The sequence below is a fragment of the Engraulis encrasicolus genome, chromosome 22 (assembly GCF_034702125.1).
Source record: "Engraulis encrasicolus isolate BLACKSEA-1 chromosome 22, IST_EnEncr_1.0, whole genome shotgun sequence".
Taxonomy (NCBI): Eukaryota; Metazoa; Chordata; class Actinopteri; order Clupeiformes; family Engraulidae; genus Engraulis; species Engraulis encrasicolus.
In genome coordinates, this window is record NC_085878.1 from 31,289,364 (window position 1) to 31,311,863 (window position 22,500).

Below are 22,500 nucleotides of genomic sequence, written 5' to 3' on the forward strand. Positions count from 1 at the left end.
GAAGCCTATTTTTAGGGCATTTTGGCTGCATCAGCAGAAACAGTTTGGGCCAACAGAACTTCCCCAGCATCTATTACAGATGGGTCAACAGAACTTCCCCAGCATCTCTTACACACTACAGTCAATTCCTGACACACTATATCACAACATAGAACACATGATATGTCGGTGTTTCTCAACCTTTTTTGAACAAACGCCCCCTTTAATTCATTATAAGCCTGCCAACGCCCCCTGGCCTTGACTTCATCATAAGCCTGCCAACGCCCCCCTTAGCATTAAGATAAGAAGAAAATGACACAGCCTCCCTGTTGCCCCCCATTTGCAACTAAGTCCGGTTACACTCAAGGGTGTGACGTGGTCATGGCAGCGAGAAGACGGCAGCCTTTCTGCTGAGTCTTGGGCGGTATGTTCTTCTCTGGCTTTCACACCGACTGCGTCACTACCTCACACTTTCACACTGACCCCTCACAGCTGTCTCCCCCCTACAGCCCTCGTTGAAAAGCACAATAAGAACTACAAGTGAAAACCTATAACCCACATAGCCTATGATGATCTCAAAAAAAAGTTTTGTTTTTTTTGCCGAGCTAATAACTGACGAGGGGCCTGACAATCAAAATGTCTGATGCCTTTTTCGCTACTGCTCTTTTACTAGATAGAGTAGAGTAGAGTATCATTGAATGATGGAGAGATGGAATGTTTGTGGGAAAGGAGGGGAGTGATTGGAGGGTATGAAAGCATATGTTTTGGGCTGGCCCTGTGGTGAGTAACTGTCGGTTTTATGACATGAATCTGTCAATAATACAGGTCTGAGACCCATCCCGTGCGGTGTAATTGTTTTTTTTGATGCTGTTGAAGCACAAATTCTATTTCAGGATCAGGCTTAGTTTTGTAAAGATTCTTTCCCTATTTTGGGTGTGGGAGATTTTCACCAGCAGGTTTGTTTATCAACAGTCATCAGCTAGCATGGACATACGTAGCCTGGACATGGCCGAACAAGCAGCTTGGGAATGATCTCTCACTTACTCATTCAAGCATGAAGAGCGCTCTCGCTCTCGCTCTCGCTCTCTCTCTCTCTCTCTCTCTCTCTCTCTCCTTCTTTTTCTTTCTTTCTTTCTTTCTTTCTTTCTTTCTTTCTTTCTTTCTCTCTCTCTCTCTCTCTCTCTCTCTCTCTCTCTCTGTCTCTGTCTCTGTCTCTGTCTCTCTCTCTCTCTCTATGTCTCTCTCTCTCTCTCTCTCTCTCTCTCTCTCTCTCTCTCTCTCTCTCTCTCTCTCTCTCTCTGTCTGTTTATCTTTTTTGCCCCGCTTATTTTTCCCCTCCCTGGTGTTTGTTCCTTGACCTCTGCCACTTCACAGTATGGCACCTTGGCACGGTCATGCCAGCCGGCCCATTGCACACAATTCACCACCCCTCCCCCTACACACACACACACACACACACACACACACACACACACACACACACACACACACACACACACACACACACACAGACACACAGACACACACGCACTACAACAAACCCTCCAGTGTTTTCACATTCCCCACATTTACCTCCCGATGCCAAACTCGTCAGAGAATGTCATAGCAGAACATTATAGTATGAACACATCTTAAATGCCTTGGGTGAAAGTGAGAAAGGCTCTTTGAAAAGTCGAAGTATCAGACTCAAGAATCTGTCTCAACTGGAAAGGCAGCGTAGCGAAAGCGAAGCGCGTACAGTACACACACACACTTACACACACTTACACTTACACACACACACTTACACTAACACACATTTACACACATTTACACACATTTACACACACACACACACACGCACACGCACACGCACACGCACACACACACACACAGGCGTTTCCAATTCTGTGCTCTGGTGGGAAAGTTTGGGCCTTGAGTCAGGGCTGTCAGCACTCAAAACCTTGTGTTTGCTTTCTCAATCCTCCCTCCGAAGGCACAGCTCCATTCAAGTCCCTGCACAAGTAGAGCGCCACACCCACCGAAATGCACTCCATGTTGACAGCCCATATAAAATCACTCATTTTGTCCTGATTTTTGTCCTTTTTTTCTTCTTCTTTTTCAGGTTCAAGTGTTTGGCAGCTTCAGCACTGGATTGTATTTACCAACCAGGTGAGATTGTATGTTTATATAATATAATTATATAAGCAACAGGGTGATGATAGTGTTATGTAATATTGTGTGTGTATACACTCGACTGTCGTGTGTGTTAAGTCAAGCTTGTGCGTCTCATCCTCGTCAGTGGTCGTTTTCCCTCTTAATGCAGGCCATTCATCTTAACCCAGGCCCTTGATATAAAACGTTGAGGGTGAAAGGCCGAATTTTAAGATGTGAAAGGTTTTCCTGTGAATGGGTGCTAGCGTGCTAGCAGCAGCAAGTGAAAGTGGCTTTTCACAGTGATGAAATGGTCGGCCATTGTGCGTGAGATTAGGTCATGAGTAATTTTAGCCCGGATTAGCCTCTGATCCCAGGGTAATGGGTTATTTTCTGCCGTGTGGCTGGTGGGGGGGTCATTGTTTTGGCCCTCCTTCTCACTCTCACCCAACCAACAACACCCGCATGATTCGCCAAAACAGTACTTTCTCTTTTTTCCATGAGCGGTTGTCACGTCAGAGAGTGTTGACCAACAGACATGTCACCTGGATTAGAGCGGTGACACGGGTCGCCTCGGGACATGGGCAGAATAACTGCCATGAGCTGCGTGTGTGTGTGTGTGTGCCGTGCGTGCGTGCGCATTCATTCATATGTGTATTTGTGTGTTAAGCAGTTTGTGTTCTTTGGCTGGTGTGTGTGTGTGTGTGTGTGTGTGCATTCGTGTGTGTGTGTGTGTGCGTGCATTCGTGTGTGTGTGTGTGTGTGTGTGCGTGCATTCGTGTGTGTGTGTGTGTGTGTGTGTGCGTGCATTCGTGTGTGTGTGTGTGTGTGTGTGTGCGTGTGCATTCGTGTGTGTTTGTGTGTGTGTGTGCATTCGTGTGTGTGTTTGCGTGTGCATTCGTGTGTGTGTGTGTGCGCATTCATGTTAAGTAGTGTGTTTAAGTAGTTTGTGTTCTTTGGCTGCCGTGGGTGTGTGTGTGGGGCAATGGTTGTTACAAGTGGCTCTCACACCTTGCTTGCCTTCAGGTGTGTGTGTGTGTGTGTGTGTGTGTGTGTGTGTGTGTGTGTGTGTGTGTGTGTGTGTGTGTGTGTGTGTGGGTGTGGGTGTGTGTGTTTGTGTGTGTTGATTCATGAACACTCTTACTGGCATGTGCCTCAGGCATATTGTGTCGATGAAGCCAAAGCGAAAGCCAATCTTTTTTTACAGTATTGTGTGTGTGCGTGCATGCTCTTGAGCGCCAGTGTGTGTGTGAGTGCGAGTGTGTTTGCGTGTGTATCTGTGTGTGAGTGTGTGTGTGTACCCCACAAGTGCACAAGTTTGTGAGGAACGTGGACGGCTGGAGAAGGAGGGCAACCTGCAGGCATTTCTCTGAACGATATGTGAACTTGTCTTACGGCACGTGATGTACTAGGCTATATGTGGATGCGTGTGTGTGAGCGAGTGTAAGTGAAAGAAAAAGCGTGCATGTCTATACACTGAAAGTGTCTAAATGAACGGCTGTGTATGCCAGATGGGTCTGGAGCAGGGGTGGGGAACCTTTTTCATTCGAAGGGCCACTTCAAATTGATCCAAGGGCCCTAAAAATCCTCCAAGGGCTGTACTATGAGCACAAACCAGGATTTCCCCCTGCACTTTATGCCCATATTGAAGACAGGCACCTTTAAAACAGTCACCACCTTCTTCAGGTCCCCTGAATATAACTTAATTGTATTGCAAATGTATTTTCTAAGATTCCTTTACAAAATATGTCAGATTTCATGTGAAGCTGCATAACATCAAAATGATATGCAAATTATACAGCAAACTGCCCTCGAGACATAGGTTCCCCATCCCTGGTGTAAGGGAATGAGAGAGAGTGAGAGAGAGCGCGAGAGAGAGAGAGGTGTCTGTCAGTCTGTGAGCAAGAGTAACTTGGTAAAGGTCCAGGGGTCGGTGGGTTCAGTACCAGGTCTGCAGTGTAGGTCCCACTGGCTGGCCTAATGTGCTGCGCTCAGTGACATTGATCCAGTGGGTCTCTGGAGCTGGCCTAACATGCTCTACTGTGCCCTGCTGTGCCCTGTTCTGCTCTGCTCTGCTCTGGCCTCAGTGCCATTGATGTGGTGGGGATTGAGAACTAGACCAACATGCTGCTCTGTGCACCATGCTGTGTGTGCTCAGTGGCACTACATTGGGTGCGTTACCGTTTCCCCAAAAGTGTTGCTAGCGGTCTTAGCAACTTAATCTAGGTTTATACTGGTACCGTGCAGGGCTTGACACTGGCACCTGCCAACCGGCCAAATGCTGGTAAAACTTGGCTGTGGCTGGTAACAATTTCAGTGTCACTAGCCAATTTGGCAGGTAGCTTATTCTATAATATGACATATCAGAATAGTGTATATTCCGCACTTTACCCCTTGTATCAATTGTTTGTATTCAAGTTCAAGAAAAAGCTCAGTTTCTCGGTTTCTATTTTGTTTGTTTTATTTCCATGTAGAAACCCATGCATTCATCTTCTTGTTTTAAGCACATCATATTCTGAGGTTAGATGTACAGCGTCATGATTTAAAAAAAAAAAATTGTGGCTAGTAGAATAGCTGGATGACTAGTGACTCGGAAAACCACTAGCCACAATGGCCAGCAAGCGAAAAAGTTAATGTCAAGCCCTGGTACCGTGACTGTACAGTAACTAGCCACCACGCCCCCCCTCTGCAGAGCTGAACGGACAACTTGTGGAGCTGAACTTACGGTTCTGCCAGGCTGAAATGTCAGAGTGCGGTGTGGGAGTGTGAACTTGAAGGCCGATCTATGAACTCTGATGCAGGAGAAGTCAAGACCCAGCTCTACTTGGTTGTAATGCGTTTTGTCATTGGCGACTAACTAAGTTGTTGCTAACTGATTGAGCAATAACGCTTTATAGAAATGGGCCCCCCTGCTAGGGTTTTAGAGCTGGCTTAACAGTTTGGTGCAGGTCAAGGTGGGTGTGGGGATAACCTCTATCAGAGACATGTAAGCTTAACCATCATGATTGGGAAAGTTCAGTTAAGTGCTGTTTCAAACAGCGCAGGCTTATGGTGGTGTTCAGAAGCTAGTCTAATGCTCTGCTAAGCTAATGTTATACTATTCTCTTCTGCTTCCTCAGTGATATCGCCCTGTGTTCAGAAGCTAGGCTAATGTTGTACTACTCTCTCTTCTCTGTATAGTGTTATAGACCTGGTGGTGTTCGGGAGCTAGGCTAATGCTATCTTCTCTCTCCAGTGCTATAGACCTGGTGGTGTTCGGTAGCTAGTCTAATGCTATACTAGGCTAATGTTCTACCAAAGATTCTTTAATTCATTTGGAACATCTGTGGTTATACTGTTCTCTTCTGTTTCCTTAGTGATATCGACCTGGTGGTGTTTGGGAGCTGGGACACGCTGCCTCTCTGGACCCTGGAGGAGGCCTTGCGCAGGAAGAACGTGGCCGACGAGAACTCTGTCAAAGTGCTGGATAAGGCCACGGTATGGATTCCTGTGTGTGTTTGTGTGTGCGCATGTGTGTGTGTGTGAGAATGTATGTCATGCATGTGTGCTGTGGTATGTGTCTAGTATCTGAGTGGATTAGTGCTCATGTGAGAGGCACATATGAGAGTTACATGTGCGTGTGTGTGTGTGTGCGTGTGCACACATGCTTTTGCGCACGCCTGCAAGCATATAGTATGTGTGAACGCCTGGATGCCATGTATACGTTTATGTTCATGCCAGTGTGCTATGCATTTAGTAGCTGAGTGCATTATTACTCATGCGAGAGGCATTCAGTTCAGTGTGATTGTGTGTGTGTGTGTGTGTGTGTGTGTGTGTGTGTTTGGGTGCGGGTGGGCGTGGTGTGTGTGTGCGGGTGGGGGCGCGCGTGTGTGTGCGGGCAGATGTGTGCATGCATGCGTGCACCCATGTGGGGTAAACAAGGAGATAAAAAAGAAGAGAAGAAATGTCAAATGGATGCCAGTGGAGTCAATGCAACTGGCCCAACTTGTCTCCTGATTGTCTCAGTGACTGTAAGGCTGTAAGACTGTAAGTGTACAGAAATCCCGCACACTGTCAATTCCACCAACAAACTTTAATGCAAACAACGTTTACCTTCCTCAGGTGTCAGGTGATCCGACCTGAAGAAGGTCTATATAGAAGCTCGGATGATCGAAACGTCGTATTAAAAGTTTGTTCGTGGAATGGACAGTGTGCGGGATTTCTTAACACACGAATGACAGCCCCACTAGGATATCATCCTACGCACCTGTCCAGCTACAGAGGTGTGCAAAAGCGTCATTTTGATACCTGTATAGCAAAGAGAATAGATTAGAGAAATGTTATTCAAACTCTGCTCACCCAATGCAAAGGAGTGTGCTCAAATTTGTTCTCCTAAGGGGGCGTTGTCCCCTCCTTCTTATTCTCTTTCTGTGGCATTTGGTGACGGCTTGCGTAAGATGTGTGCTACCGCCATCTACAGTGCCAAGGGAACTTCATTTATTCTCAACCTAAAGCCTCCAAAGGTCTCCTAACCACAGGTCTCCTAAAAGGGCGTTCACATGACATCACATGGATCCAGGAAAAAACTCACGGGCTTGAATCATCTTACTCTACTCTACTCTCTTTGTATATAGACATTAACCCATTTTAGCCTGATGACTCGTATATGTTGTTTAACCTTTGGTGCCCGGAGACACGTGTACGCTGCATTCAGGGTCTTTATTTTAGCTTTTTAAATAAAAATGTGGGTATGTTACAGCTGAATGAACACATTTTAATGCAAGATGAGAGTCTTAGGGCTAAATGCAACTTATTTCATGTTTTTATGTGAATCAGAGGCTAAAATATTTAGGTTTTTATAGGCTGAGGGCAACTTTCCCAACAAGGGCTTAGGCATTCAGCAGGCATTTTTTTTGCAGGTGCTTTAGGCATCAATGGTTTAACGGTTACATTCCTTCCCTCCCTCCGGCCTCCTCCAGGTGCCCATCATCAAGCTGACCGATTCACACACCGACGTGAAGGTGGACATCAGCTTCAACGTCCAGAACGGAGTCAAGGCCGCCCGCCTCATACGAGACTTTAAGAAGGTGAGTGCACTCGCTCAAGGTGCGTTCAGGCCGACACAGAACCGTGGGGTGGGTATTGGCGAGAGGTTCACAATTTGATGCGCATCACGATTCACATGTTGCAAAAGACTTAATTTATTAGGAGCAACGTTTCGGTCATAGATCTTCTTCTGGCATCTTCCATTTGGCACCTGCTGATGCTTTTTTGCTGGATGTGCGCACTTTCCACTGCACTGCATCACGATTCACATGCCACAATGCGATATCACCATGCATTGCGATACCTGTATCATTGCGATGCAATTTCAGTAAATGTGTAAAAATAGTGTACTTGCTTACTTGCTGTGTAGCATTCATTCTGTGTAGCAAGTCAATTTACTTTTTCAAGAAAGACATATGGGAGATGGCTTCCATTACAACTGAAATATTACCTCTCTACTGAAAAAAAATCAGTGGCAAATTCACACATAATGTGAGTGAGACAAATGTGTTGCCTTGTCTTGTCAAATATGTTGACATGTGACCGGTATGAGCGCGGTGGTTCGCCGGTAAGCACTTAAGTTCCGAACACAGGCACTGGCACCGGCACCGCTCTGGTCGGCCTGTGAACAGTAACTGGGCACCTGTCTGACTCCTTGCTCAGGTGGGGACTCCTGCTTTGATGGCAGCACCCCCTAATGGCCATTGTCTGAACTGCAGGACACTGGCCACAAGGGACTAATAGGAAAGGAATCCATCCATTCCTGTCATTTTTTAGCTTTAAAGAAAAAGGATATCTTGCATATTAAGTCCCAAAAAAATAAGGGACATTTTCCATGAATCTTCCTTTCACCAAAACTGGGTAGTTGTGGGTAGAGTTCTCAACGGGCCTGAAAATGTCAACCCGACCCTACCCGGCCCGTGGCTTTTAAAGCCCGAGCCCGATGTTACCCGACACATCACTGGAATTATCTAACCGAACCCGGCCCGAGGCCCGAAGTCGGGGGTCGAGTTTCCCCACGTTATCCTATGGAGAATGACGGGTTGTGGTGGGTCTTTAAGGGCACTTATGTGCAGTAAATTGCACAACCCACTTAAAAACCTAGTGAAAAGATATTTTCCACAATAGAAACATAATATAAAATGGGGAAACTTACGTTCTTGCTATTTAAGCAGAATCATCCACAGCGCGATTTCAATAACCGCCTCATGCTTCACGGCAAAAACAATCTATCCACCTTTTGTTTTGACTTCTAAATGTAGGCTTACTACATTTCCATCCCGAGTGTCTGATTAAATGTAGGCTACGTGAAGTTGCCTCTCCCTTGTTTGTTCATATGCGCGGATGAGATGGAAAGCCTGCTGTGCCAAACATTGTTTAAAAGTTTCATCAAATTTTGGTCGGCACACAAGGTTTTGGACATAGCCTACTAATTTCTAGTGGCACCTGGGCTACGGTTGATGCATGGATAAGCCATGTAGCAAAAAAGACAGATAGCCGAGGTGAGAGGATGAGATCTTCCTCGGCTGTCGAGCGCTCCCATGTGTGTGCGCGCCTTTCCTTCCCGACAGTTGCTTACAAGTCGAAAACAGCACGAAAACAGCAAAGACAATTTGATATTTCATTCAAACAGGGCCTACACGCTCCAAATAAAATATTGGCTGGGGGGATTTTCAACCAGACCGTAGCGCGAGCAGACAGTCAGTGTGAAAAGTCAAGTCTACCGGAAAAATCGCCGTCTTCGCTGCCGCTCGCTTACCATCGGTGCACGAGCCATTTAAATAGTGAAGTGGCATATCGCAACAGCACATGCGGATTAGCCAAATTATATGCAACAAAGTCGCCAACAAAGCGTGGATTTAACGTTTAATACGCATATGCCAACGTTGTGTGAATACGGGGAAAGGATAGCCTAATTGGAAAGCCACTGTCCTTTCCATATGTAGTAGAAGACCGCTTCGGCTTCGTTTCACCTCATAAGCATAATTTCCATGCACTGCATTTGCTGAGACCACTAAGCATAACGTTAGCGATCAAACTAAAAATATTGGTTGTTGTCATTACAGTATTTAATAGGCTATGGCTGTTGTTTAAAATAGCCATTGGATTGCCAACCGTCCCTTGTATTAAGAAACAAAAGTATGGTTCCATGAGCTGACATGGGACTCAATATCGTTAAAATTGCATCTAAGATTTTTTTCCCGTTTTTATTCGTTTGCGTAATTGTAGCCAGTGTAGTTTTTCTGTGCGTTCAGGGACCTCTGTCCAACTCATCATCGCTGCGATGTCATGTTTGTTTTGCATTCCGGTACCTTGTGATTTACAAATTAAAATGTGCGCAACGTTGCATGCAGCAGCCTGCCAGACCTTCGTTACGCAGGCCTACATATATTTAGATAGATAGGCCTAGCTTTACTGACCCATCAAGGGGAAATTCGCCATGATTCACGGTAAACAGCAGAACTGATTAATTTTTTTTTTCACTGGGCGGAAAAGATTGAGCCCTCGGACCGAACCGACCCGAGCCATATGCTTATATTTTCGACCCGAACCCGGCCCGAACCCAAGGGGCCCGTCGGGTTTGTCGGGCTGACCCGACCCGTTGAGAAGTCTGGTTGTGGGGGAGAATGGTGTTTTGGTTGGTGGTATTTCTTACAGTTGCAAAACTAGACAAACCATTGAAGAGCCTCCACCTCCGTGGAGAAAACGATAAAAGTTTCCCCGCTGTCAGCCTAGCCACAACAACTTTTCCCATTCAGCATCCCGATTGCAAATGAGGAAATGACCTTTGATTTGCGCTTTTGCGAGATATTGAATTAAACTTCTGTCGTCACAATGATGTCATCATGAGGCCACAAGCACAAGGTGAGCACTGGAGTAAGGAGAATGGAAAGAACCCTCGTCTTTGTCTAATAAGGATGGACGGTGATGACATGGCTGAATGATGACACGCCCGTGCTTTACTCCATTCCACTCGTGTTATTCACTGGGAACACAACTGTGACGCTGGCCTCAGCAACCAGTGACAGGAAAACAAACAAAAACAACAGAAGCCGCGAAAACAAACAGAAATGTTTTCTTTCTCAGGTCATTGCTACTTGTATGTCATCCACGAGAGGGAGCTAGCTCAAAACAGACACTAGGCCTTGTTATGGGCAGAGTGAGTGGGAAAAGTGACCATCTTCTACATCTTTGTATAGCCATTGCAACTCTTGGTAAACCAGCTTCTTAGTATAGGCCCCAAATAAATCATAATAGAAGAGCCTGGAGTCCTTATTTTCTTAAAAATGAGAACTCCAGGCTCTTCTATTAGATGATTTACCTCTTAACTTAACCTGTTTCACTGCGGAACCAGCTTCTTAGTATACCATTAATGACCATAAGGCACATCATCTCCGTTAACTGGAGTTGATTTAAAAAAATACGTAAACATTTATGATGAGCATTGCAATGTCTTCTAGCTACTCTATAACTAGTTATGAATGCGTTTATTGGCCATTATAGATACAAGCGGCCTAGAAAGTGTTACGAAGTTTCAATTAACTGTTTGTAATGCTCTCTCTCTCTCTCTCTCTCTCTCTCTCTCTCTCTCTCTCTCTCTCTCTCTCTCTCTCTCTCTCTCTCTCTCTCTCTCTCTCTCTCTCTCTCTCTCTCTCTCTCTCTCTCTCTCAGAAATACCCGGTGCTTCCCAAGCTGGTGCTGGTCCTGAAGCAGTTCCTGTTGCAGCGCGACCTGAATGAGGTGTTCACGGGGGGCATCGGCTCCTACAGCCTCTTCCTCATGGCCGTCAGCTTCCTGCAGGTACGTGAGCGTGAAAGTGAAAGGCCACCTGGGGAACTCCAACTTCCATTGTCATGGTGACACAGTCAATAATCAAAAAGCTAAGTGTAAAACCACACACGTACCGTTTTATTTTAGACATTTATGTCAGATTTGTGGGACCATTAATAGAATGTGTGAACGTTTGAACTTTGAAAATGTCATTGCTTAAAGTTCTTTATTTACCATTTGTGCATGGACTAGTAGTCCAAGCACATAGGAACTCTTGTGCAGGCCCTCTGAGTCAATAAATAAATAGAATTAAATAGAAAAAGAGGAAAAATAGTAATTAAAACATAAATTAATAAAAGATTGTATACTTAGAATATTGGCATAGCTCTATGCTTGGGACTGTGGCATACAGTTGACCCAATATGCTCATGCTCTTAGCTGCTGGAGTTGTGGGTGCTAAAATAGTCCACTCTTGACTTTGGCACAGTGCTGTGGCCGTCTTGTGACTTGGCAAGTGAGTTTTGCATCACTTTTGAAGATGTAATTAGCCAATGAAGAAATCTGTTTAGAGCTGAAGAAGCGGTGACGGGGTGGTGTGTGGTGCTTTCCTTTGTTCTTTTTATAGACCACAGCTGCAAATTATGTCAATGGATTTGGTTAATCTTTTGATATAACGGCCAATACAGAAGTTGCATCACAAGTGTGACGTGTTCACTCAAATTCAGGGTAAAATCGGTGAATCATTTATGTTAGCTAATTTACTCATTGGAGTCACTTTAAATGTCTGACTAGCCATTTATTTTTATGTTTTTTTTTGGGGGGGTGTTTGAGAAGGAGGCAGCTTAGAGCAGGGGCACTCAGTATTAAAAAATGAAATGAACCAATGCCCCCTTTATTTGCAACTAAGTGGGGTTGTTGACAGACTTAAAATGAGGTCAAGGGGGTGTTCAGAAGCACTGATCTAAATACATAGGCTTTATTGTCCCCCAAGGGGAAATCCGTTCTCACCATCACAACTTGTCACAACCAACATATATCATACAAGACAGACATAAAGCCATGAAACACCACTGACCATTCAGACACCAAACATAATATATGTGCACTCCGGCATCTTCAGACAAGGCACAACATTGACAAGACAGACATGAGGACATCAACACCACTGAAAAGCAGATACATGCACACTCAGACACGGTCAAACAACACAAACACAACATTGACGACAGTGACTGTTTACATGAGATATTTAATTCCGAATGAACTCGTTTTAATTATGAATAAACCTTAATTCCGCTTTGAAAACGTAATGTAAACACTTCACAATTTGGAATTAAATGAAAGCTCAAAGTAGACTCGACGGAACTATTTTAATTCTGAATTATTACTTCGGATTTAAAAATCGTCATGTAAATGTAGCCAATAAGACGCTATACAGACTTCCAGGAGGTTCCTAGACTTTGACCCTCTCTGGGTGTCCTCTGTCACCTGCAGATGCACTACCGAGAAGACGTGTCCAGTCCCAACACTAACATCGGCGTGCTGCTGATCGAGTTCTTCGAGCTGTACGGCCGGCACTTCAACTACCTGAAGACGGGGATCCGGATAAAGGACGGCGGCAGCTACGTGGCCAAAGACGAGGTGCAGAAGGGCATGTTGGACGGATACCGGCCCTCCATGCTCTACATCGAGGACCCCCTGCAACCAGGTAGGCCCTGCAGCAATGGTCTCCAATTATTTTTCTCTGAGGGCCAAATTTTGTGGAGCAAGTGAGGCTGCGGGCCAAACCAATACCCCAACCCAATGAGAAACAAGTTAGATGCCTGGACAGAGAACAGATTTTTGCTTTTCCGTTTTCCCTACTTGTCAATGTCTGTTATGAGACTGGGGACGTGTAACATAGTGCAAACCTCTTGTTGCTGTTTGACAGAACATTTGACTGTGTGAGTGCATTTCTAATCTTGGTTATGATATCCTGTGTGATCTTAACGAGGCCGCTCCTCTCTATCCAGGTAACGACGTTGGCCGCAGTTCGTACGGCGCCATGCAGGTCAAGCAGGCGTTTGACTACGCGTACGTGGTGCTCAGCCACGCCGTCTCGCCCATTGCCAAGTACTACCCCAACAACGAGACAGAGAGGTAAGGCTGAGACTGAGCAATAGGCCAAGGCAGTGATTCTCAAACTGTAGCCATTGAAAGTATTCTAAGTGAGCCTTGGCATTGCTTTCTAAAAATCGAAATGGTATTTGTGTGTGTTGCTGTTGACTGTTTATTAAGTCAGAGGTGGCACTGAACATTTGTGAAAATTTCATGTGGGCCCCAAGCTGGAATAGGTTGGGAACCCCTGGGCTAAGGCACAACTCCCATCTGTATGTGTTCGGAATGTTTACATTCTAAATAAATAATGTATTGTAAATGTAATTCGCAGCGATGGCCATTTCTCATTTTCAAAAATAAACTGTGTGAATGGTTTATCATCAAGTTTTTTCAAACTAATGTTGTGTGATTTAAGAAAAAAACTTGGGAGAACCACTGAGGCATTCTTCTCATTCTATGTATTTTTTTTATTTATTTTTTAAAGAAGAGAAGACACTATTTGGTATTTTTAATAAGGTCCCACCTTTTTAAAGCTTTTGAACTTTTTAAAATGTATTGATGTGACCAAACATATTTAATGTATTTATTCAAGTATTTATATCATTATTGATTTTTCATGTGAAGTGAATTGTATTGCCTGTTCTGGCCATGAAATAGTCACAGCTGCATAATTGGCCATAAATGTAAACAAACAAACAATCTCATTCCATGTTTCAGTATATTGGGGAGAATAATCCGCGTGACCCAGGAGGTGGCCGAGTACAGGGACTGGATCAGCAAGCAGTGGGGGACGCAATCACTAAACGAAGGAGTCCTGAACGGTAAACCAACCTCCTTTCTATGAGAAAATGTGGAAACTATTTAAAGTAATAAAGTTATGTTTTTCAATGAAATAGCAAATATAGAGTTGTAAATATTTATGAAATAATTAATATTTCAATAGCTGTTTATTATTATTTCTTATTTGTCAAACAAAGTAAACTGTACCGTGGCGTGGCGTCTTACAGTCTTCTCCGGCCCAATTAAAATTAATTCTATATCTCTCCATGGCGTCTCATAGTTTTCCTCTTGCCTTTTCCTTGACAGGAAATGACGTCACCCTGGAGCCCCAGCAGCTGGATAAGTGCAACAACAACGTGTCGGAGGAGGACAGTGATGTGGTGGAGGTGCTCCCTTCCAAGAGCTCCTCTTCCTCCTCCTCCTCGTCTTCCTCCTCCACGCCGCCCTCCTCCCCCTCCTCATCCCCACCCTCCACGCCCTCCTCCTCTACCGCATCCAGCGCCTCCAGCAGCGACGTACGTGAGGAGACGCACACACTCAACACACATACACACGCATGCACAGACCTACGCGCGCGCGCACACACATTGGTATGCTCACCCATCCACAAAAATACATATAAACACCCACCAATAGTCAAACATACTGTATGAATGCAGACATGCACATTCCACACATGAGCACACATACGAAGGCATGCAGATGTATGAACTCTCGCCACTTGGTACCAAGAAAGAGTACCTTCTATCCTGTATGCTCGCCTCCATACATTTTTATGTACATATAGTACATGCAGTATATTACCAAAAGTATTCGCTAACCTGCCTTGACGGTCTCCGCTCTACTTCACTCCAAAGGTGTTCTATAGGGTTCAGGTTAGGACTCTGTGCAGGCCAGTGGAGTTCATCCATACCATTCTCTGTCATCCATGTCTTTATGGGCCTTGCTGAAGCATCAGGATTCTAAAAACATTTTGAACAGTTCCGTGCTCCCAATGTTGTGGGAACAGTATGGAGTGCGCCCCTTACCCTAACAACACGACGGTACACCAGTATACAAACAAAGCAAGGTCCATAAAGACGTGGATGTCTCGGCCAACATCAGTGCATGACCTCACCACCTTCCTTTAAACACACTCCTCAAACTTTTGGACAGCCTTCCCAAATGAGTTTGAAACTGTACTAGCTGCAAAAGGTGGGCTGACGTCATATTGAAACCCTATGGCTTAGGAATGGGATGGCAGTTAGTAATGTAGTGTAAGTGTGTGAACGTCTGCATACCATGTATGCACTTATGTTCATGCCAGTGTGCTATGCCTTTGGTAGCGGAATGCATTATTACTCATGCAAGAGGCATTCAGTTCAGTATGTGTGTGCGTGCGTGCCTAATGCCATTGCACATAGTTTCTCCACAAAGCCCAATTAAAGCAGTTGGCCAGTGGAGCAGTCCTGAAGCCTTGCGATTGGTTGAAGCAAAGTATGGAGAACAACCAAAGCACTTCGTCGTCTTTGATTTAAAAAAAAAAAAAAAAAAAAGATTTTGATTTAATGTGAACTAGTTCATTCCAAACAAGGGAAAAAAGCCCAACATTCTTTCAACACTCATCCTTCCTCAATGTAGGCCATCTTTGGGGCCTATTGGTTTTTGGGAGTCTCTAGATCATGGGTGGAGAACCTATGGCTCGGGGGCCATTTACAGCCCATGTGGCCGTATTATCCAGCCCCCGATATAATTTTATTGTCATGCAGTTTCATCTGATGCATGACATGTTTTGTATGGCAATTTTAGAAATTACATTTGCAATTCAATTAAGTTATATTTGACCTATGGAAGGTGGGGTCTGTTGTAACGGTGGCTGCCTTCAATATAGTCCTAAAGTGCAGGTCCTTGGGGAACTCTATAAAATTTGAAGTAGCCCTTGGAATGAAAAAGGTTCCTCACCCCCGCTGCAGATAAATTGATTGGTTAATAATAATTGTCAATGGTTATTGATTGGTCAATAATAACAAAGAATGGTTATTGATTGGTTAATAACAATTATGAATGGTTATTGATTGGATAATAATTGTGAATGGTAATTGATTGATGGTAGGACTCTGACGGCACGCCGTGCAAGACGGTGAAGCAGCAGCCGGCACGTAGCTCCAGCAGCCACAGCAGCCACAGTCGGGAGAGCACAGAGCGGACGCAAACCAACAACCATCGCACACAACACCACTCCACCAGCACCCCCAGCCATAACAGCAAAGGCAACAAGGTATGGCAACTGGCCTTTTTTTAAATACTTGGCAGGGCTTAAGTAACTTAAGTAAAGTCTAAGTTTGACTATATTTCTACGTTTTTTTTGTACGTTTTACATGAAAATGCTGCACATAAATGACACATTGGAGTTGGGTGAAATGCTATTTCAATCTTCTTTGATATGCATGTTACATATAAAGTACACTTTGACTTCTGACTTTTTAACTTTTAGATAGTGTTGTGTTAAGTGTGTCTGTGCGTGCGCTGTGAGCATGGCTGTTGTTTACAAGAGAACAATTGGCTTAATAGCGATGTGTCTGTTTTGTTTTTGTGTTTGTGTGTAGGCGCAGTCCAAACAGTACCGGCAGAACAAGAGCTCGCAAGGCCAGCAGAACTCCTCGTCGTCCAACAACGCCAAGAGCCACCAAAGCAGCAAGGGTCACCACCAGGGCCACAGCAAAAAGAGGAAACCGCAGAGGGACGCCGCACACGAGGACCTGTGCAGATAGAGGGCGCTGTTTCACCTCCTCTGTCTGTCTGCGTTTTCTCTCTTCTCTCCTCTCTACTGTTCCCCCCTCGCGCTGCGCAGACTGGGCAACTCCATGAAATTTCCCCTCGGCTCTGGTTTCCTGTCTTAGGAAAGAGAGGCTGGGAAAAGTGAGTTTTGCCAGGAGGGTATTGCAAGAGGTCTTTAGTGCTATCAACTTTTTTTTTCTCTTTCCTCCTCCCTCACGAGGAGGAGAGATATACGACTTTTTTTTTATAGCAGGAAAAAAAAAAATTAAAATATGAGGAAAGAGGTTCATGGGCGTGAACAGAAATCATGCAGGAGAGTCTTTGTCTTCTTCACTGGCTTCTGTAGCACAGCTGTTGCCCTGGCAAGGAGCTGGTCCCTCTCTCTCTCACTCTTGCATTTAACTTCCCGTCTTGTACGGCTCTCTTCAGTGGACAAACAGAGCGGCAGGCAGGCGGGCAAGGCGGGCGACTGGAGAGTTTAAACTTGGCCTGCAGGAGCGATATAGCTGGAGCTGTCACTCACTCTTCCTCACCGAGAACCTTTAAAAAAGGAGAAAAAAAGCAAATAAAAGACGAATGCGTAACAAAAAAAAGAAAAGAATAAATGGCAAAAAAAAGTTTTAAAACTGCTACAGATGTTGAACATATAAACTCAAGACTTCTTTTTCTTTCAAAAAAAGAGAGAAAAGACTGAGGGGGGAAATACAATCAGCTAGACGGGAGGTCTAAATTATGCATGAACATAGTTTTTTTTTCTGCAAGTTTTATTTTTTGTCTTTTTTGGAAGGTGAATACCTTTTTGTCATGTAAAAAAACAGGTTATACAAGGATTTGTACTTATGAGGAAAAAAAATATTTGAGAGAAAAAATGTTAAAAAGAAGAAAAAAAAGTGTAAAAAAACAAAAAGACGAGTTTCATATGAATTTGTACTTGATACAAGATTACAAGACACACTATTTGGATGCCCACACTTAACTCTTGTGACTTGACGAGTGCAGGCTTCTGATCAATTGCCAACTTCTCATCATCAGCAGCATGTTTCACCTGTTGATACGTGGCCCTGTGTGTTTATAAACGGCCGTGTGTGTGTGCGTGTGTGAGCGCGTGCGTGTGCACGCGCATGTGAGCGCGTTTGTTGTTAAGTTGGAGTGTTTGTGTGACAGTATGCGGTGGGATACTCAAACCAAGCGTCTGTTTCACACATAAATACACAACTTTTACTCAAACATACTCTCTCACACACACACAGCCACATGTGGAGTCCTCATGATTTAATGTAGTGAGCCCAGAACTGTACAGTGATGGTCAAGGACGTAAAAGATGGTTCCTTTAATGTCTTTTCGATGAGTGTAAACGATTAATCACTTCTCATTTCAGAATACTGTACAAAGGTGTGTACAAGGAATTGTGTGTGTGTGTGTGTGTGTGTGTGTGTGTTTGTGTGTGTGTGTGTTTGTGTGTGTGTGTGTGTGTGTGTGCGCGCGCGTGTGCGTGCGTGTGTGTGCGAGAGAGAGAAATTTGTGACGAGAAATAAGGGGTGTGGTCATAGGAGTGGTTATTTTTTCCCCTTGTCAACTTAGCATTTACTCAAGTTATTTGTTATTAATTTACTTTTTTTCGGATTTATTTTTATATATGAGAATGATTTATCAATTGCATATAAGAAATGAAAGATGGGACCCATGTGCTCATGTGTGTCATGTCATGTAGTAAGGTAGATGGTTGGATTGTTGGATGCTGAATGCAAGGAGGTGTGGGAAGTGAGGCTATGCCCAGGGGAGTCATTTGTGCAGGCACTTGAAGGTGATTGGACAAGAACCATCGGAAACTGAGCTGTGATTGGAGTCCTGTGCTGTCAGTGTTTGCCCACTAGGTGGTGCTCTGTCTCTGGGCATGTTCTGATCCAGTGCTCATATTTGGCCCCTTTACTCCCCTGGCGAAAAAGAAGAAAGTTGAAAGAACTGCTTATATGTTTGAGGCTCACTATTTTGTTTTTCCTTTCAGTGACCAAGTTACGTTTAAAAAAAGAAAGACAAACACAAGAATGAGACTGTTTCTATGTTTGAGAAAAAAAGGAAAGCGAGTTGTATTTAACTTTGTGGCTGGTCTACTTAAAAAGGGAGCTTTTTTTTTTTTTTTTAAAGAAAAAAATGTCATGCAGAGAAAGAAATCTTGTCTTCTCTAAATTGTAATGCAATTCATCTATTAACCTTAGAGCGGGTGTTGTAAGTGTGAGAGAGAAGCTTTGGGAGGGGAAAAAGTGTTGATAGATATGACAATATGACACCATTCATTGTACAATTTGTTGACACCAGGTTATTTGTGTGCGTTTCTCTCGACAGCGTGTGAAATAATTCCTGCTTAAGCCTTATGCACACACGTGTACACCTTCAACACTGTTCTGGTTGCTCTGAGTACAATCAGTGGTATACTGTGAGCAAAACCAAACTCGATAATCCAGAAATTACCAAAAAGAAGAAAAAAAATAAAATAAAAAAGAGGAAAGACTTTCTTTATTTCAGTCCCTAAAGAGTTTTGGCTGAAACCCTGTCCCATTTTACCCAGCCCTACTGCATCCATGCCACACGGAGGGAACAAGACCGCACTCGACTCGTGCCATTCAGAAACTCTAACTATATCTGTGAGTGCATAGTTTATCAGAACTGTATCTGTGACAAACTACTTAAATCCATGCAATAACAAAATAACCACAGCACAATGATCCAACAGGTGATACATTTACTGTCCTCTGTATAGTATTCAGGATTTTATGACAAGGGGGTGTCGAGCTTTTTTGTATTCCATAGGCTACAGTTTGAGGGGGAATGGAAACATTATATACTCTTATCTACTAAGGTTTATACTTAATGTCAGTTAGCCTGTGGTTGCCTCGTAACATTATTTCAAGCATATAATACTCTGTATGCTTAAAAAAAAAAACCTTAAAAGTTGAGAGAACTGACAGCTGACTAGAAATGTCTCCTACTTGGCTTTGAGGCTGTTGTCTTCTTTAGAGGCGTATGCTTCATAGGTAGCACTACATGAGTAGGCTTCCAGCAGTTTAACTTAGGATGGCCTTTCTGACAACATTTTTTAAAAAGAAGATGCAGAACTGCAAGTGATCTCTGTACCATTCCCTCCTTTTGGTGGGAGGCAGGCAATTTTCAAGTTTCCCAGCAGGTCTTTGTTTTTTGAAGCTTTGTTGAGGCTTTCGTGTCATTCCTTTACCATCCTCTCAGTGTGTGCTATGTTGAAATCGAGCCAGGCCTGGGTCCTATACTTTGAAGCTGGTTCAGGAGTAAACCAGGTTAAGTTAAGAGGTAAATCACCTAATAGAAGAGCCTGGAGTCCTCAAAATCCAGGCTCTTCTATTAGATGATTTACGTCTGAACTTAACCTGGTTTACTCCTGAACCAGCTTCTTGGTATAGGCCCCTGGGACACAGTTGTGTCTGTGGTGCTAGAGACCTTGCGTCGGCCTGCTGTGTGTGCTATAGGCTGCCTGTAACAGTTTGTTACTAGGCAAACTGCAGGAGTTAATGGCTATTCCAAGAAGCTGGTTATGTGATAAACCTGGCTAAGCTGACCTTCAGGAAGTGGCAATCCTTTTAATTGATGGCACACGTGTCAATTTAGTAAGAAAATGAGGACTCCAGGCTTTTGTGTGAGATGATTTACCACTACCTCAAGGTTAACTTAACCTGGTTTACTACCGTGCCATGTTCTTGAAATCCTCCTCTGCAGGAGTTGGTCAGTGTAGGCTTGTTTAGCTGGTCGGTCAGTCAACACCCTTGCCAGTTTGTGGTGAGTGGGCCTCAAAATTACACCCCGTTTTGTTGTATCCATCAGGTGCAAACCTAGTCATTATAATGAATCTCACTTTCACAGCCCTCATCTCATTTGTACGTGCAAAACTACCTTTTTTTTTTTTTTTAAGTTTTGTTTTGCTTTGCTTTGTTTTTGTTTTCCTAACCTCCATGTGTCAGAGGTTGAGTGGTGACAAACATTGCCGTGCACACTTGGTTTCTGTCTGTGCTAAGTCAAGCCACCGTGCATAACATATTCCCTTACTTTGTCCCTGGAACTGAATGTAATAAGTTTGATCATTATTCACATAGGGACTTTTAATAGTATTATTGCTGCTATCAGATTTTGCCCATGAACTAGAGTTTGAAGAAGAAGAAGAAGAAAAAAGTTCCCCAAATGGGTACAATGAACGCAATGCTGATTTGAAAATTGTGGTACAGTTCTAATCAATGTGAATGTTGTATATGTCAAAACTGGCTTTTTTCTTTGGTCTCTGAATTGTATCAGCCCAAGGAAACATGCATTCTGTTAATGAGGTGCACACAGGTTAATTATTTTAGGTGTCTCTCAGTTTTCGCACAAGACTGAATCCAAATTTGTGGGATCCTTTCCATTTATATTTTGACCCAGTCTAATTTACAATTCAAAGTATATTTATTATTCAATATTTGGGAACAGCTTAAATGCTCCTCTACTGCTACAATTGTTTGTGTTATTCTTGTTTTCAGACTTAATATTCCTGTTCAGATGTATCATTGTTCCTGTCGTATTTTTGAGGATACAAATATCTTTTGCATACTATTTTTTGTGAGAATTTAAAACTTAAAAATAAAAAACTTAAAAAAATATATAAAACATTTGATTTAAGTGTCCAGCCCTTAAGGATTCAGGGCTACAATCAGAAGGAAGGTGTATATTATACAATAATAAAATGCACTTTAATATCAAATGACTTGGGTTTCTTTTTTTTCTTACGTGGTAAATGATTTTGGGTAGCTCTGAATTCTCTTGGCGCGCGCGTGGACTTGTGGAGTCCTCGAGCCGAGTTTTATTTGGTGATGTCAAAGTTCTGATGCACGAGGACGGAGGTGCGAGATGAGAGAAGATGAGGCTGAGGCGTGCCTGATATGAGCAGATGATGCGGCGGGCTGCCTACACGCTTCAGTTTCCGCATTCAAGGGAGAGAAGTCGAGCGGGACTAGGACACACTGCGAATGGGGCTGAGAAGGAGTGAAAGGGCAACAACAGATAATCAGGTTAAGACAAAGTAGTGAACTGTTTTTCTGTCCTCTCTCGGATTTAACTTCAAGCGCATCCTCGGTGGGATCTTAATGGGTAAGTTTATAGAATGGCCGCTTCTCAGTTAAGTTGCCATAATGCGCAGGCTACCTGTTGATGTGCTGGTGAATGTAAGATTGAGTAAGATTGAGTGAATGGTAGCTCTAGCGGTACAAACAGAGCTGCCGTCTTGACTAGAACCTGATTTTTCGATAATCTCCAGCATTATGGTGAGGTATCAGTGTAGACCCATTTGTCAAGATATGGCTACACTACAAGTAAGTAACCATAGTCTCCTACAAGTGACTTGAACCGAAAAGCGTCCCGCTCTTTAGTTCAATTAATTTGACAGTAGAGCATGCCACGTAAAATGGAGAGGCAACTCTTGCGCATTATGAGCGGTTCTGCCTTTAAGTGAAAAAACAAACAAACAAACAAACACCCCTTAAAATTGTAGTTGCACAAATATTTTGTGCAGGAAATATTTTAAGGGAAATGTGATCTCTTTGCCAATTCGTTTGCGCTTGACAGTCCTGATAGCCTACTCTTCGACAATATTGCCTGTTAGGTTGTGGCTTCGGGGGCGGAGAAGATGATAATCGATTAAAATGTTTAAGTTTGATACCTTCATCTGGTTTGTGGAATCCTCTGGAGGAAGTCCATTTTTGACTTTTATTTTGAGCACGCGCGCGCCGCCCTTCACTCATGAAGTCTTGGGTAGCCAAAATAATTGTATGAGCTACGCAGCCTAGTGCTATACACACAACCTGTAGCCTAGACTATGCCAACCCCATAGACGTTTGCTTTTGTTTTCTGTTTTGAGAATATAGAGCGTAGCCGTGTGCACGTGTGTGTCAAACAGTGTGCCTTCCT

General features: G+C 43.7%; 2 protein-coding genes across 4 annotated transcripts in view; both read left to right on the forward strand.

The window, feature by feature from the left end:
* The window catches only part of tent4b (terminal nucleotidyltransferase 4B), a 40,714-nt gene extending 23,864 nt beyond the window's left edge, over positions 1–16,850 (forward strand). Inside the window, exons 3-12 of the mRNA XM_063188550.1 lie at positions 2,084–2,130; positions 5,469–5,589; positions 7,071–7,178; positions 10,810–10,938; positions 12,403–12,616; positions 12,921–13,047; positions 13,723–13,826; positions 14,092–14,300; positions 15,878–16,042; positions 16,371–16,850. Coding sequence (XP_063044620.1) covers positions 2,084–2,130; positions 5,469–5,589; positions 7,071–7,178; positions 10,810–10,938; positions 12,403–12,616; positions 12,921–13,047; positions 13,723–13,826; positions 14,092–14,300; positions 15,878–16,042; positions 16,371–16,535 — 1,389 coding nt within the window. The 3' untranslated portion in view covers positions 16,536–16,850. The remainder of the gene's footprint in view (positions 1–2,083; positions 2,131–5,468; positions 5,590–7,070; positions 7,179–10,809; positions 10,939–12,402; positions 12,617–12,920; positions 13,048–13,722; positions 13,827–14,091; positions 14,301–15,877; positions 16,043–16,370) is intronic.
* A 175-nt stretch (positions 16,851–17,025) lies between these two features.
* adcy7 (adenylate cyclase 7) overlaps positions 17,026–22,500 on the forward strand; it is a 117,423-nt gene continuing 111,948 nt past the window's right edge. For 2 of the 3 annotated variants that reach the window (XM_063188545.1, XM_063188547.1), the window contains exon 1: positions 17,026–21,684. The gene's annotated coding sequence lies outside the window, so the exon portion shown is untranslated. The remainder of the gene's footprint in view (positions 21,685–22,500) is intronic. The other variant, XM_063188546.1, reaches the window with a different exon arrangement.